General features: G+C 36.4%; 1 protein-coding gene across 1 annotated transcript in view; it reads right to left on the bottom strand.

Annotated features, from left to right (window-relative positions):
* Top3beta (DNA topoisomerase 3-beta) overlaps positions 1–16,735 on the bottom strand; it is a 233,460-nt gene that overhangs the window by 144,550 nt on the left and 72,175 nt on the right. The window contains exon 6 of the mRNA XM_090414786.1: positions 10,754–10,866. Within this exon, the coding sequence (XP_090270912.1) occupies positions 10,754–10,866 (113 nt within the window). The remainder of the gene's footprint in view (positions 1–10,753; positions 10,867–16,735) is intronic.

The following is a 16,735-nucleotide window of genomic DNA, read 5'->3' as shown; positions in this document are numbered from 1 at the left end:
ATGAAAATCTCTGAGCAATGCTTGGAGCATTTTAACAAGAATGAAACTAATTTTGTGCATCGATTTATTACTATGGATAAATCTTGGATTCACCATTACATACCAGAATCCAAACAGCAGTCAAAACAGTGAACAGAAGCAGGTTGTTCTGCACCTACTTTGTCTTCTCCATCAGCAGGAAAGGCCATGACATTAATGTTTTTGGATGCTAAAGGCATTTTGTTTATTAATTATCTTGAAAAGGATAAAACAATAACCGCGGAATATTATTCTGATCTTTTAACCAGACTAGACGAAAAAATTTGTGAGAAAAGATCCGGTTTACAGAAGAAAAAAAATCATCCTTCATCAGGACAATGCACCTGCCCACAAAGCGGTTTTGGCAATGGGAAAATTAAGGGATCTGCACTATGAATTGTTGGAACATCCACCCTCTTCCCCAGATTTGGCTCCCTCTGACTTTTGTCTCTTCCTCACTGGTTGGCATTTTTCTTTGAATAAAGAGGCAATTGCAGCTGCAGAGGGGGTATTTTACAAATCTTACTGAGAACCACTACAGGGACGGGATTATGGCACTGGAGCATTGCTGGAATAAACGTATTAGTCTTAAGTGAGATTATGTTAAAAATTAAAAATAATTTTGAAATTATAAATTCGTTTTTTTAATTGTTAGGACGAGAACTTTTCAGACCACCCTTGTAATTGAACAATCTCATTAGCTTCTGACACTAGAGTACCACCTGCATTCAGCAAAGTTATTCTTCTACATTCACTCTTTCTTTTGCTTGCGGCATAACAATAAAATTCTTTTGGATTGCCTCCAGCATGCGTAGCCAATTTCATTTCATACTCCGATTTAGCTTTCCGCACAATAACTGTTACTTTTCTGGCTAGTGTTTCATATATTTCATAACTCCTCTCACTCTTATTTTCATGATATTCCTTCCACATCATGTTCTGTGGATCCAAGTTTTACAGCATTAAAGGCATTATGGCATTACTTTATGTCACAGGGGTCAGTTTTGGACCCACTGTTGTTCAATTTGTATATTAATGATATTGAAATAGTTTTAACTGGTGATATGCAGCTGTTTGCAGAGGATGCAAAAACTGAGGAGAGTAATGCAGAGTCAAGCAGATTTTATAGCTTTACAGGTGGACTTGAATAAATTACATGAATGGGCAAGTAAGCGGAACTGTCAGTACGATTTTGCAAAGTGTATGGTTTTGAAATTCGGTAAGCTAGTATGGGATGCAAAGTATGTATACACTTGGTGGGAAAACTTTAAAGGAGGTAGAGTAAATGAGCAAACTGGAAGAGGTGGTGGACAAGTACCTGAAATTCATTCAGAGGCCACATTGCATAAGATGTGAAGATATCAAATCGGATAATGGCAATGATACAGAGGACCCTGACGTGCAGAAATAAAGAGGTTATAATATCACTGTATAAGGCCTTGATCAGGCCTCATATGGATTACTGTTCACAATTTCGTCATCAGGTTTTCATGGTGGCAGTGATATATTAGAAAGGGTTCAGAGAAGACTCACAAAAGTGGTAAGTGGTCATTGGAATGTGGAATATGAGGACAGATTAAGAGAATGTAAATTGCAAAGCCTTGTTGAATAGGAGGAGGGAGGATATGATTAAGACATATAAGTTAGTGAGGGTTTGTTATAAGGGTGACATGGAAGAGATTTTTCATAAAATGGGAGATGGGAGTGAACTATAAAAGAAGGGTGTGAGCAGAGAAGTAAGGAGCATGTTCTTTACATGGAGAGTGGAATGCATTGCCTGAGGGTGTTATGTACATAGACACATTGAATCAATTTAAGGCACAGTGGGATGAGCTTTGTATATGATATCATGTACCTCCCACGATGAGTCTCTGACTCCATGTAGGTCAGATATTAATAATGATAATTATTATTATCATGAATTTTGAATTAATGGTAAAAAAAATTAGGTGTTGTGGCCCAGTGGAAGTGGTGTTTGTATCCATAGTGCTTAGTCACTTAGAAAAGTCTCACTGACTATGTTATTGTTGATAGTGATGTTTTCTCCCTGGTGCAGGACACCAGAGTGCACAGAGGATTTGAAATTAGAAGTGATCACTATTTAGTCTTGAGCAGGATAAAATTGAATTTCATATTGAAAAGAATAACAAATAAGAAAGTTTTAAAGCGAATAAGAGTTGAGCAGCTCTCAGATGTGAACTGTAGACTAAAATACAGAAAGATTATTGAAAAGAAAATGAAAGAGTTTGACAACAGGAAACAAACCTTGGAGATTCAGTGGCAAGCCTTGAAAAAAACCCTGATTGATTCAGCCAGAAAGGCATGTGGTGAGGCAGTCTGCAAGGATAGAAAAATTAGAACTCCATGGTGGATACAGGAAGTTAAAGAGGTAGTGAAGGAAAAGAAGAAAGCATATCAAAAGTTCCTGGCAAATAAGTCAGCTTTTGCTCTTAGAGAATACAGAGACAAATGTAAGAAAGCGAAACACTGTGTAAAACTAGCTAAACAAAAGTCATGGAAGGACTTTGGTAAAAACAGAAAATAAATATCAAGAAGGTGGTAAGATATTCTGAAGGTTGTTGAAAAAGCTTAGAAATGGAGGAAAGAGTGCTGTAAAAGGAGTTAGAGATGATAAAGTTGACATGAAAACAGGAGAAAAAGATATCCTTGAAGTATGGAGTAATTACTTCAAAAAATTGCTAAATGAAACAAGCAGTGATAGCACAGTGGTAAAAAACATTCAACTGGCATACAGTCAGGAATACATATCCATACTTTAAGTAGTAAAAGCCATTCAAAGGCTTGAAATGTGGGAAGGCAGCAGGAGTAGATGATATTCAACCAAAAAAGGCTGAAGTACGTGGGATAAAAGTCTTACAGTGGCTGCACTGCATAGTCCAGAAAGCCTGGAAGGGACGAATTCCCGATGATTGGAGTAGAGCACTAATGGTACCCATATATAAAAAGGGAAATAAAACTGAATGTGAGAATTACAGAGGTATTTCCCTACTCAGTGTTCCTGGCAAGATGTATGCAAGTATACTTGAGAAATGGTTGAGAAGAATTGTGGAAGAAAAGCTTGGTGTAGAACAAGCTTTATTCAGGCCAAATAGAGGCTGTCAGGATCAGATCTTCACTTTACGACAAATAGTTGAAAAAGCATGGGAATATAACAAAGATCTGTATTTAAGTTTTGTCGATCTGGAAAAGGCATATTACAAAGTGCCAAGAGAGGGAGAGAGCTCTTACAAACGCTACAGTTATATGGTGTCAATGGGACATTATATCAAGCAATACTTAGTCTTTATTTGAGTTGTAAGTCAGCAGTTAGAATTGAAGGAAGTACAGGAAGATGGTTTAACGTTAAATCTGGTGTGAGACAAGTATGTACATGATCCCCTCTGTTATTCATTATATATATGGGTCACATTATGAAGGAAAGTGGTATTAAACATGATATCAGAATTGGAGATGTTAATGTCAGCTCTTTGCTTTATGCGGACAATGTTATACTTCTAAATAAATCAAGTTTGCAAGATTCCCTGACTAAATTGAATAACTGCTGTAATAGATATGGTATGAAGGTGAGCATTAAAAAGACAAAGACAATGAAAATAGGTAGAACTGTTGAAAATGTAAACTGTGTTGTGAACGGGGAACCTTTGGAACAAGTAAAACATTTCAGCTACTTAGGCATGATTTTTAGTGAAGATGGTAAATTAAATATTGAAATAGACAACAGAATCAACAAAGCTGGTATGGTAGGAAGTCAATTGAATAAATTCACATGGAATAAGAGAGAAATTAGTCGGAACACTAAATTAGCTGTATACAGTGCTCAAACTAGTTTTAACTTATGGATCTGACAGCTGGATCAGAAGTAAAACACTGGACCAAAGACTAGAGACCGCAGATATGAGAGTCCTGAGAAAGATTAGAGGCGTGAACAGATGGCATCAATGGCAATATCATATTAAAAACGAGGATATTAGGAAAGAGATTGACATTGTCAGTATCCAGGAATGCGTTAGCAGAGCTAATCTCAGGTGGCTAATCTAATATCATCACTTAAACGGAATAGGCAAGGAAAGATTAGCAAAACAAGTGTTTTCTGCCAGGTTGGCAGGAAAACAACCCAGAGGAAGACCAAGATATAGGTGGATTGATACGGTACAATGTGCCTTAGATGATAGTAATATAAGATCTGATAATGTTGGAGTCTTGACAAGTAACAGACTGATTTGGAGGAAAATTGTAGATAGGAAGTTAGTAATGATGTAAATTTTTCATGTAGTACTATCATATCCTGTACACCCCTTGATGGTACATGTCAGGAATTTGATGATGTGCTTAGCCACCCGAAGAAAGCTGTCCTCAGGTTGAATCCAGTCACTGACCACAGGAACTTTTTCTAACCCTTTCTTCAACTGGTTCCCAAGTTATTCGATCTCTAGAATGGGAAAGCAGGGTTTTTTTCTCCCAGAGCAACTTGGAAAGAATCTTGAAAACTGAACATAGATCCTTAACTATTTCAGACAATAAACCTTTTATTGTCTGAAATTTTAGACTCCCAACTATTATTAGGTCTTGGAGGGGCCTGAAACCTGTAAGTGCATGTCCCTATACGAATGGTAAGAAGGAAATGAAAAGCTTCCTGTGGACCAACAGGCAACAGCAGCATCTGATCCAGAATAGTGCAAACAGTGTCTGTTCCCCATGTTAGGGGTAGCTGAATAAACCATTAAAATTGGTCAGATGAGTGTCAATGTGCTGACTGTACCACAAAACAACTGAAATTTGCTGTAATATGGATGTGGAAACATCCAGATAGGACATCACCCAGATAAACAAGATCCAAGTCCCCAACTGAGTGATCGGTGAACAAGTTAGCTACCAAAAGAAGTGCAATAAAATTAAAACTAGCAAGAGACAAGCTATCAGTAGGAACATGGAATGTCCATACCTTATGGGCTCTGGGAAAGCTAGACTTACTTTGCAAGGAGATGAAGCAATACCGGTGTGACATCCTTATATTAGCAGAGATGCACTGGACAGTCAGGGGAAATGAGAGGTGGAAGAATCGTGTGGTCTGGCAATAGTATAAAAACATGAGGTAGGAGTTGAATTTTTTTTTTAAGTAACAGAGGAGGAGAAACATTATTAGGATACAAACCAGTAAATCACAGAATAATAATGACAAGATTTTCAGCAAGACTATTTAACATCACAGCAATCATATATCTGCTCTGACATACCCTGTCAGAGAGCACCTAACCTAGAATCGCCCAACTTCGACCTTCTTTGACTAAAGCTCCCCCTCCCCCACTCAGTCAAATTCATCTGCTGTCTCTGTTACTCTCCTAATACCATCAATCATTCTGAGCTCTTTCATTTCCTCTCCCTAAAAGTTAATTTTCTCCAGTCCCACTCTCCTAATAGCGAAATCATCCTCTTGTGTGATTTTAACATAACACCAATTGGCTATCCTCTTCCAGTTGTTACAGATCCTGCAGGCAGAGATGCTGAAACATTTGCCATCACTAATGACCTTACACAAATTGTTCAAAAGCCAACCAGAATACCAGATAACCCGAACCACTCTCCAAATATCCTAGATCTTTTCCTTACTAATGATCCCTCCAAATATGTAGTGAATATAGTGAGCCCCTGGGTAATTCTGACCACAACCTAGTGCTTATCTCCTCCCCCATGCAACAATGCTTACACAGTCACTCCCACACAAGAGTAGTTAGGCATTATATCAGTACCAAATGGGACTGTCTCCGAGACTATTATGCTACATTCCCATGGTTGGATTATCCGGTCTTCCAGTCGAAACATGTCACCAAAGTAATCTTCACTGGCACGAAAACATACATTCCCCACACTACTCTGAACTGCTGTACCCTAACTAAACTCTGGTTCTCCAAAAGATGTGCCAAGACGGTACAAATGAAAAATCAGGCATACCATAACTGGCACAAATCAAGAACTCCATCTTCCTTCAGTGCCTATACTGAAGCCCCCGAAACAGATGCAAGAAAATTATCAATACTTTTAAAACGGAATTTGAATGGGCAAAAAGCAGGAAGCGTGCAGCCTGTCCAAATGGCAGCCATGTCTTTTGGTCTCTTGTCAAGGCAATTGGTTGTAATTTTTGCTCTACACTACTCCCACCTCTATCATACCCAGATGGCTCAATTGCAACATCACTCACAGAAAAAACTAACCTAATGGCTTCACACTTTGCCTCCAATGCACACATAACTGACAATGGCAAATGCCCTCCAGTCATTCCACCTGCCCAACATGCAATGTTGGCCAGGTTAAGGGAATATTGGTAAACAAAGAGGAGATATCAAAGCTTACCAATATGTCTGTCTTCTTCAAGGTTAAATTTTCTGTGAGGGCTTTAACCCAACTCCCCACTCAGGCCTATAGTAGATGCTACCAATGCACCTTGCTATAGACTATCTAAACAGCTGGCCAACTCTCTGATCCCCCTCACCGGAAGGTCCCCTTCCTATATAAAAAACTCGACCCACTTTAAAGCCCTCACAGAAAATTTAACCTTGAAGAAGACAGACATATTGGTAAGCTTTGATATCTCCTCTTTGTTTACCAATATTCCCTTAATTGACACCTCATCTCTCTTAGAAAAGGTTTTTCCCTCTGACATCTTAGATCTCTTTTCCTTTGCCATTAACTCTGGATATTTCTCTTTGAACAACAAAATCTACAAGCAGATAGAGGGAACTGCCATGGGTTCCCCCCTCTCGCCCCCCCTTGCCAATTTCTATATGGAAGATTTCGAAAAACGAGCCATAGACTCAGCCCCACTCAAACCTTCTATCTGGCTAAGATATGTAGATGATGTGTTCTCTATTTGGCCTCATGGCCCAGACACATTAGACTCCTTCCTCAGTCATCTCAATAGTCTACATCCAAGAATCCAGTTCACTATGGAAAAGGAAAAGAACAATTGTTTACCCTTCCTAGACACCTTAGTCACACGCTTGCCTAATGATACACTTACCTTCACCGTATACAGAAAACCCACACACACAGGCAGATACATTCACAAACTCTCCCACCACCACCCCTCTCAACAATATGGCATTATTAAAACTCTTACCAAGAGAGCCCACAATCTTTGTTCCAGTGGAACCGCCCTCACTAATGAGCTTAACCACATACACAGCACTTTCCTCTCCAATGGCTACAGCGATCACAGTATCAAAAAAATAATCAACTCCTCCCCCATTCCCCTTCCTTCTCGTCAACAAGATTTTAAAAATGCCATCACCATACCCTACATCCGTGGCACATCTGAAAAAATAGCCAAGATACTAAAACAATACAATCTACACACAGCATACAAGCCCCACCGCAAACTGGCTACCCTTATCCGTTCTACGAAAGATCAACTCCCTCCTCTCTCTCTGCCTGGAGTTTACAAAGTACCCTGTTCCTGTAAGCTGGCGTACTTTGGACAGACAGGCAGATCAGCATCCATCCGTCTAGAGGAACACAAGTCTTACATCTTCAAACACAACTATGGCCATTCAGGCTTGGCTGACCATGTTTTGGACACCACCCACAGAGTATCATGGAAGAAAACCACCATGCTCCACCACAGCAAATTCAAGAAAGAGAGACTTTTCTTAGAAGCAGCAGCAGCTCTCAAAAACCAACCAAATCTCAATAAATATGGGTGCATTAAGCTTCCGAAGATTTGGGAAACACTCATCACCAGAGTTCCCACCTTACATTCCAGGCCACCTACTACTGCCCTTAGAGGGCGCTCTACCTAGATAGGACTTTAGTGTCACCCACGTGGTTGGGCTTAGTATTGTTTGTTATTTGTGCATATGTTACATTAATTTTTTTGTAATCCCCGTAGATGTCCTAGTGACTAGGACGAAATATAGGAAGCATTAAAGTCTATTTTAATTCTTTTTAAGTGTTGTAAAAATGTTGTAAAAATATCCATTAAGCCTCCAACATGATGTCCTCACAGCACTTAAGCCTCTACACACGTGTACTAAGCCCATTGAAACACATACAGCTGCCGTCCTACATCCTTTTACAGTACACCTTGAAACCCACAGAACCAGTTTCTTTTCCCCCTCCTCCATCTCTGCTACTGCAGTATTGTGGAATAGTCTTCTCCCTGATGTATTTCCCAAGGAATACAACATACAGGCTTTTAAATCAAATGCAAACAGGTTTCTCCTTTCCCAACCAACTACCCATATACGGTATTATAGGTTGACCACTCAACCTCTCGTATATGGGCCCAACATAAAAAAAAAAAAATCAGGCCTATTCACCCACTTCAGAAAGTACTGAAGAAGAAATACAGTTATTCTACAGCAACTTGGAAAGAACCTTGAAATCAGTACCAAAGATATACTAATTATTGGAATGCAAAGATTAGAAAGAAAAATTTATGGGACTTAATGGGAAAATATGGAGAAAGTAATGAAAAAGAAGAAAGAATGCTTGAATTTGCCCTGAAGTATGACAGTAATTTGTAACATGCATTTCCAGCAGCAAGATCGCAGGAAGTATGATACTCATAAACAAGAGATAGGATACATCAGTTCAGCAGTGTTGAACGTTTCAAAGAGCAGACATGGAATTGGATCATAGCTTAGTGATTGCCAATATCAAGTTGAAACTCAAGCAAGTAAAGGCACAATTTCAGAATCAGAGGAATATGAAGACACTGAGTGAGGAAATTATAGACAAAGTGCTTGAGGAAGAACTGAAATCCATTATGGAAAAGGAACTGGAGGAGAGAAATAACAAAGTGGTGTCTGCAATCAAGAAAGCAGTGGAACAAACAGTAAACAGTGCCAGAGACAGAAATGCCAAAGAAGAGGTGGTTCTCAAAGGAAAAAACATTAAAGATAATTCAAGAAAAAAAAAAGAGCTTTAAAGATTAGGAGAGAGAGAGAGATCTCTGCAGAAATGGAAGAACAATATGGAGTAAAATGTAGTGAAGTAAAGAAGGCAGTTAGGAGACATATCAAAATGGCTAGCGGAACAGTGCAAGGAAATCAATAAATACTTTGATGAATACAGAACAAGAGAAGTATATAACATGATCAGAAACATCAACAAGAAATGGAGTCCAAAGCTGAGAGCCATAAATAATGAAAATGGTCAAATCTTGATGAACACAGAAGATATAGAAGAGAGAGATAGACAAAATACCTCTCAGAGTTATATAAAACAAGGGGAGTGTTGAGGTCCAAAAGAATTGATGAATTAAGAAAAATACTACCACCACCAAGCACAGCTGGAGAAACAGATATAATGAGGGATGAGGTAGTAAAGGCAGTAAAACATTTAAAAAACTATAAAAGCCCTGGGAATGATGAGATAACTGGAGAGATCTTGAAACATGGTGGCAAGGTTGATAAGAGATGAACTGTACCTGTTGCATACATGGCATGGGAGGAAAGCAAAACACTAAAAGAATGGACAAGATCAATCTTAATACTTATTCACAAAAAAGAAGCAAAAGTTCAAAAATTACAGAACAATAGCTCTAATGAGTCAGTGGGAAAAGTACTTATGATGTTCTGTTAATATATTAACATGAGAAGAGACAGAAGCACTGTGCATCAAATACTAATGGTAAGATTAATTGTGGAGAAAGCCTACATAAAAATAAAAATGTTTATACCTATTTTGTTGACTTTCAGAAAGCATTTGACAATATAGATCAGAAAATGGCATGGACTGTACTCAAATCTTATGGAGTGGACAAGAAAGTGATATGTCTCTTGCAGAACATTAATGACAATGCAGAGGCTGCTATGAGAAATGGGAAGATGGTTCCAGACAACAAGAGGCACGAAACAAGGAGACCCAATATCTCCAAGCATCTTTATCCTGCTTTTAGAAAGAACAATGGATGTCATAAAGGATAATATAAGGGGAATTTCAATTTAAGGTACTAAGATAAACTTGTGATTTGCAGATGACAGTCATTATTGAAGAAGATGAACTAAAAAAAAAACAGTGCTGAAGTTAAATGAAGAAGGAAAGAGATATGGTCTGATAATGAACATAAATAAAAAAAGAAAATCAATGATATTCGTAGAGAAGAGGATGAAAAAGCAATTAAAGGTCAATGGACAAGTGCCAGAAGAGGTTAGCAACTACCTAGGGAGCAATATGATGATTTAGACTGTAAGAGAGAAATAAGATCCTAAATAACAAACGCTAAAGCTAACAAAAGCTTGGCTATAGGCAAAGCCAAGATGTGGAAAAGTAAATTAGTGAGTCTTCCCATAAAGGATTTGAGTCATCTGGCAGTGGACAGAGTAAAATAGCAAAGGATGATGAAACAGGAAGTGGACACCAACAAGCATTGGATCCATGGGCAATGATGATGATGAACTGTTGTTGTTAGATAGCAGACAAGTTCTTCCAAGAGTTGGAAACACTTGTCTGCTGTCTTTTTATCAGATGACATTCATAATTAGTGATAGTCTTGGGCCAGCTATCTCTGATTGGCTGCCAATGGAGATAGATACCCTCCCCATATCTCTAAAAATTGGTTAAAACAGCCTTGTCTACTTCCTATAGGGCAATAAAAGTCATTATTTGAATTTTTTGGTAAACAAATAAATTATTTTATCCAAGCATTGCAGTAAAAAAGCTTACACTTTTCCTATTAGTTAGGAGAAAGAGAATTAAAACATTATAATAAACTTACATAGCTTCTTTTTTATCTTTTACTGTTTGTAAAAACATAGATGCAACATCATTATCAAATATCCTTATTCTGTTCCAGTCCAGAGTAAGAGTCTCACCAGATGATGTGGTAACCTATAGATGTATGAAGAGAGATTGAGACTTACGATTATTGAAAAAAAAATACTGTCTTTAAATAATTTTGAAGCAGTTCATTCAGGTCTAAAAGAGCAATATATTTAAAATTTATTCTTAAAACTAGAATCATGTCTACATAAATAACAAAATCGAATAATCACATGGTATTGCATATAAAGTATTTTTCTCAACAGAGTAAAATCTGGCTGACATGATACTGAATCAAAAGCTTTGCTTTGTATTAGTAAATTCATAATAGACATCAATCATTATGGGACAGCTTCTGCCCTGAAAGTCCATTACCTATTGTTTCCTCAACTTATCACCTCAAAATTAAAATTTAAAAAGAAATAATTTAAAAAATAATGACCCGCACATGCATGAAGAACAAAAACTAGCCTTCCAGTGATGGAAGAACAGTTATGTTGGTGAAAACACATAACTCGGATTAATTTAACATCTTCAAATTGTCAGAATGCAATTTAGAAATCATGTTTTGTTTTCCAATATGAAAAGTAAATTAAGTGGTCCTTAAACAATCTTAGACTGTGACCAGTTCCTAAAGATCTTTCAACTCTCTACAACAATCTCAGCCTTCTTGCACAGTACATTTTTCTACTGCATTCTTTATTTCAACTTTCTTCATTATCTTACTGGTTCCAGAAGACATCAACAGGAAATTCAAAGAACTTGCCATTCAGAATATTTCTTAACAGTGAACTTTTTCTTCTTGCCTACTGATTCCAAACTGGCTCGTGTATCTTCTGCACAACTGGCAGATTCATATTATACTTAATGGATACTGTTTCATTCATTCACAGGATTCTATACTTGGGTCATTGCAGTTTAAATTGTATATTAAGGTCTAGAGCAGTGCTTCCCGAACTTATGGATGTAAAGGCTCCCTTGGAAAAATTAAAATAATTCATGGCCTCCATCGAAAAAAAAATCATAATACACACATATATTATTATAATATGTACTGTATTTATATACAATACAAAACATACACAGCGAATACTGCAAAAAATTAAATGCAAATATTATATTTTTAGCATCTTACACACACATTTAACATGGCACACTTAGTCTTAAAACATTTTAAATTTGTTTTCATTATTTCACGGCCTCCCTCAACAACAAAACTAACGGCCCAAAGTTTGGGAAGCACTGGTCTAGGACAGTGTTTCTTAACTAGGGGTGCGTGCAACTCTGGAAGTGCGAGCTGGAAAATTTATTCCAGCATATATGGACTAATTATTTAAATCACATTTGCTTTTTTCACAAGAGGAAAAAGTAATGCAAACTAAATTATATTTAAGATACATAATCTTTTAACCCATACAGAATTATTCTATTTCACCAAGAATCATTAAATATAAGTTATACATATTTTTTTATTTGTTACATTTTAAGAAATTAAAAACCACTATATTCACAAAATATCCCCGAATGTACTGCCGCTCACAAATGCTCACGCATGCATCCAAGTTGAACGCACGGATACTTGCTGAGCATACACTACACTCACCATTGCAAATTGGATCAAAGTGAATCAAGTGACAAATGAACGCTATCTTTTTTTTTTATCGACAGTAATCAGTAAGTAAAGAACAATTGATTAAATTTTTTCTCTCAAATTTTGAAAAGTTTAGAGTAAGAACTAAAATTAATTTCTGTTTACACATTATTTTATAATTTTCTTAAGGAACCATGGCCAAATGCATAGTTAAATAATATGTAAATATTAATTTATTATTTGAAGTCATCCTTGCCATGTCAAAAAGATGCCAATGGAAAGACGATTATGTTGCTTACAGATTTATTTATGCAACAGAGAAAGACAGTACTCAAAGACCACAACGCATTTTATGTTGCAAAATATCTTAAACTGTCAAAGTTGTTAGAACATTTCAACAATCAGCATGGTGTTAAAGCTGCAGAACATACACTTAACATCTTGAAGTCTATGAAGGCATGATTCGATACCAGTGGTACCATTACAAAATTTGACTCTGCAGTTGTTCAGAAGTCTTTCCTAGAAGCTTCTTATCAGGTGGCATATCTGTGCATAAAGAAAAAAAATGCCTCATACAATAGCTGAAGAATTAGTGAAACCATATGCATTGGAAATTGCAAAAATTGTATTGGGTTCTGATGTACATAAAAAAATTTAGCAGATTCCATTATCAAACAATGTGATTTGATCATGCATTCAAGACATCTGTCAGCATATTTTACTGCAAGTAGTACAAGATATTAAAACCAGTCCTCTGAAAGTGTGTATTCAATTGGACGAGTCAACTGACGATAACTGCTGTGAGTTATTAGTATTTATGTGATACATAAAGGAATAGGAAATTTTGGAAGAATTTTTATTTTGTGATCAACTGGAACTGGCAGCAAAAGGAATTGATGATTTTAAACACATTAAAAACTTTTTCTTCAAACATCAAATACCAATGGATGTGATTAGCTCAATATGTACTGATGGTGCACCTGTGATGCTAGGCCATAATTCCATTTTTTTTTGCCTATATCAAAAAAGAAGTACCGCAAGTTACAATAACTTGCGGTACTTCGATTCATGCGCTTGCATCAAAAACTTTGCCAGAGAACTTAAAAAAATATTTAGCTACAGCGGTAAACATAGTAAATTATATTCGAGGACAGGCACTTAATCATTTTATCATTCATGCTTTCTGCGAAGAAATCGGTGCTAACCATAGTGTGCTGCTTCTTTATCACACTGATATAAGATGGTTCTCCAAGGGACGTATGCTTAGCAGAGTTTTTGAAATGCATGAGGAGATTATTCAGTTTCTTACTAACCAGAATTGTAATTTAGTTCAAGACTGAAAGAAGATGCAGTAATTCGCTTGGCCTACTTAGCAGATATTTTTGCTCACCTAAATGAATTAAATATATCAATACAAGGGTATGATAAGAATATAATGATATCTAGTGAAAAAATTATTTGCTTTTATTGAAAAACTATAAAAATTTGGATACGTTGAGTTGAAAATGGTAATTTTGCAAACTTTCCCTTGCTTGATGAAATTGTTCTGGAAAATGAAAAAGTCACAATTTTACCTGAAATTGTAATACATTTGCAACAACTGATTGATTCTTTTCATGGATATTTTTCCACAGGAGAAATTGGCAAAGAGTAGGGATGGATACTGGATCCATTTCTTTTTGATCTTAATTGGATAAACGATGGTAATTTAATAAAAGATGATCTTATTGAAATGCGAGCCAGTGCATGTATTCAGATGGAATTTCAAAAATTGGATTTAGAACAATTCTGGTGTATTCAGTTAGAACCATTTCCACAACTAGCAAAGGCAGCATTGTAGACACTTCTACCATTTGCTACCTCCTATATTTGCGAAATGGGATTTTCATCACTTTTGCACATAAAAACAAAAACCCGAAATTGCTTAAATGCAAGTGATGATATCCATGTAGCCCTTTCAAAAAAGGAACCTTGCTTTCAAAATATTATGAAAAAGCAACAACAAATTAGTCACTAAATATTGATATGTTATCTTGATTTTATGTTGATATGTATAAGTATTTATCAATAAAATCTTTTGCAATAAATTTTCTTTTCTAACAAATAAAAAATGCATTTTTCAAGGGGTGAGAGAATGTAAATCGAAGTTCACTGGGGTGCAAACCAGTGAAAAGGTTAAGAACCACTGGTCTAGAGGGTGATAGTTATTTGCAGATGATGCCAAGTTGTGATGAGTGATAAAGGACACCGCAGATATGTTCCTTTTCATTTATTGCCTTTGCACATTTTAGAATCCCAGCAAGATGACTTAAACAGAATGGTTATATGGAAAAATGCTAACAAATTCTCAGTTCAGAATTGCTAGTGTAAGATTATTCATTCTGAATGAAAGATATTGCATATTAATGATAATATGCTGTATGCTGTCAATGACAGGGGATTTTATGATAGGAAGAGAGGAAAAAATAAAAAGAGAAAGTTTAGGGATACAATGCTAAAGTGGTTAAATCATCTCATCAGATAAGTGCACTGCTAAAGAGAACCTAACTTGTAAGAAAAAGGAAGTTATTATCTCTTGTAGACAGGCTTAGGTGTTGGACATTCATAACTTATTTAAACGGTATTACAACACCAAAGCAAACTACTAAATTAGAAAAGAATGTTTACTGACTTGGAAGAAATCATCTTAAGATCAATTTCTACACAACTATAACAACTTCTTTTATACATTAGATGGTGTCAAATTACGACTTGAGATCTTTTGTCCATTAGAATTCAAATTGTTTCACTTACTCAATGTTGTTTATAAATTGTAACATGTTGCTGTACTGTAACTGTTGGTTTGAAACCCAGCAAAATATATAAGCTAGTCAATAAACATCCTTTTATAATTTAGTGGTTTGTTTTGGTTTTATATTTCATTAAAATAAGTTATGTTATTCTCCCACTTCACAAGGCTTTGATAAGACCAGATCTGGAGTACTGTGTGCAGATATGGTCACCTGTGTTCTGAGACTTATATCATATATCATAACTTCTATAATGAATAACTGCCCCAAATTTGGGAGCCTTTCATTATGAGAACTTCAGTCCAACTACCAAGACTATCAAATTAGCCCACAAGAGGGCATCATTAGGACTTTAGGAACAATATTAGTTTCTTGCTTTCTTCCTCATTTGCTTTGTGTTAGTTCCTGAGTGCACATACCATATCTTTATGTTCCTGAAGATGGCAATGTGACGTTGCCGAAATATAGAAGTTATTCATTAAAGTTACCTTTAATTAATATACTTTATGTGTTGTTAATTCCGTAAACTAATTACCAGTTATCTTATTGTTGATAGTGATGTTTTCTGCCTGGTGCAGAACACCAGAGTGTACAGAGGATTTGAAATTGGAAGTGATCACTATTTAGTCTTGAGCAGGATAAAATTGAATTTTATATTGAAAAGAATAACATGTAAGAAAGTTTTAAAGCGAATAAAAGTTGAGCAGCTCTCAGATGTGAACTGAAAACTAAAATACAGAAAGATTATTGAAAAGAAAATGAAAGAGTTTGAGAACAGGAATCAAACCTTGGAGATTCAGTGGCAAACTCTGAAGAAAACATTGATTCTGCCAGAGAGGCATGTGGTGAGGTTGTGTGCAAGGAAAAAAAAAATCAGAACTCCCTGGTGGACACAGGAAGTTAAAGAGGCAGTGAAGGAAAAGAAGAAAGCATATCAAAAGTTCCTGGCAAATAAGTCAGCTTTTACTCTTACAGAATACAGAGACAAATGTAAGAAAGCTAAACAGTGTGTAAAACTAGCTAAACAAAAGTCATGGAAGGACTTTGGCAAGAATATAGAAAATAAATATCAAGAAGAGGCAAAATATTCTGGAAGTTGTTGAAGAAGCTTAGGAATGGAAGAAAGAGTGCTGTAAAAGGAGTTAGAGATGATAAAGGCGACATGAAAACGGGAGAAAAAGATATCCTTGAAGTATGGAGTAATTACTTTGAAAAACTGCTAAATGAAACAAGCAGTGATGACAGCGCAGTGGTAAAAAACACTGACCAGGCATGCAGTCAGGAATACATATCCATACTTGAAGTAGAAAAAGCCATCAAAGGATTGAAATGTGGAAAGGCAGCAGGAGTAGATGATATTCGACCAGAAATGCTGAAGTATGGTGTTATAAGAGTCTTACAGTGGCTACACTGCATAGTTCAGAAAGCCTGGACAGAGGGACGAATTCCCGATGATTAGAGTAGAGCTCTCATAGTACCCATATATAAAAAGGGAAATAAAACGAATGTGAGAATTACGGAGGTATTTCCCTACTGAGTGTTCCTGGCAAGATCTATG

The sequence above is a fragment of the Typopeltis vanoorti genome, chromosome 25 (assembly GCF_054136105.1).
Source record: "Typopeltis vanoorti isolate ZY-2024b chromosome 25, IOZ_Tvanoo_1.0, whole genome shotgun sequence".
Lineage (NCBI taxonomy): Eukaryota > Metazoa > Arthropoda > Arachnida > Uropygi > Thelyphonidae > Typopeltis > Typopeltis vanoorti.
This window is presented reverse-complemented; position numbering and strand designations above follow the sequence as displayed.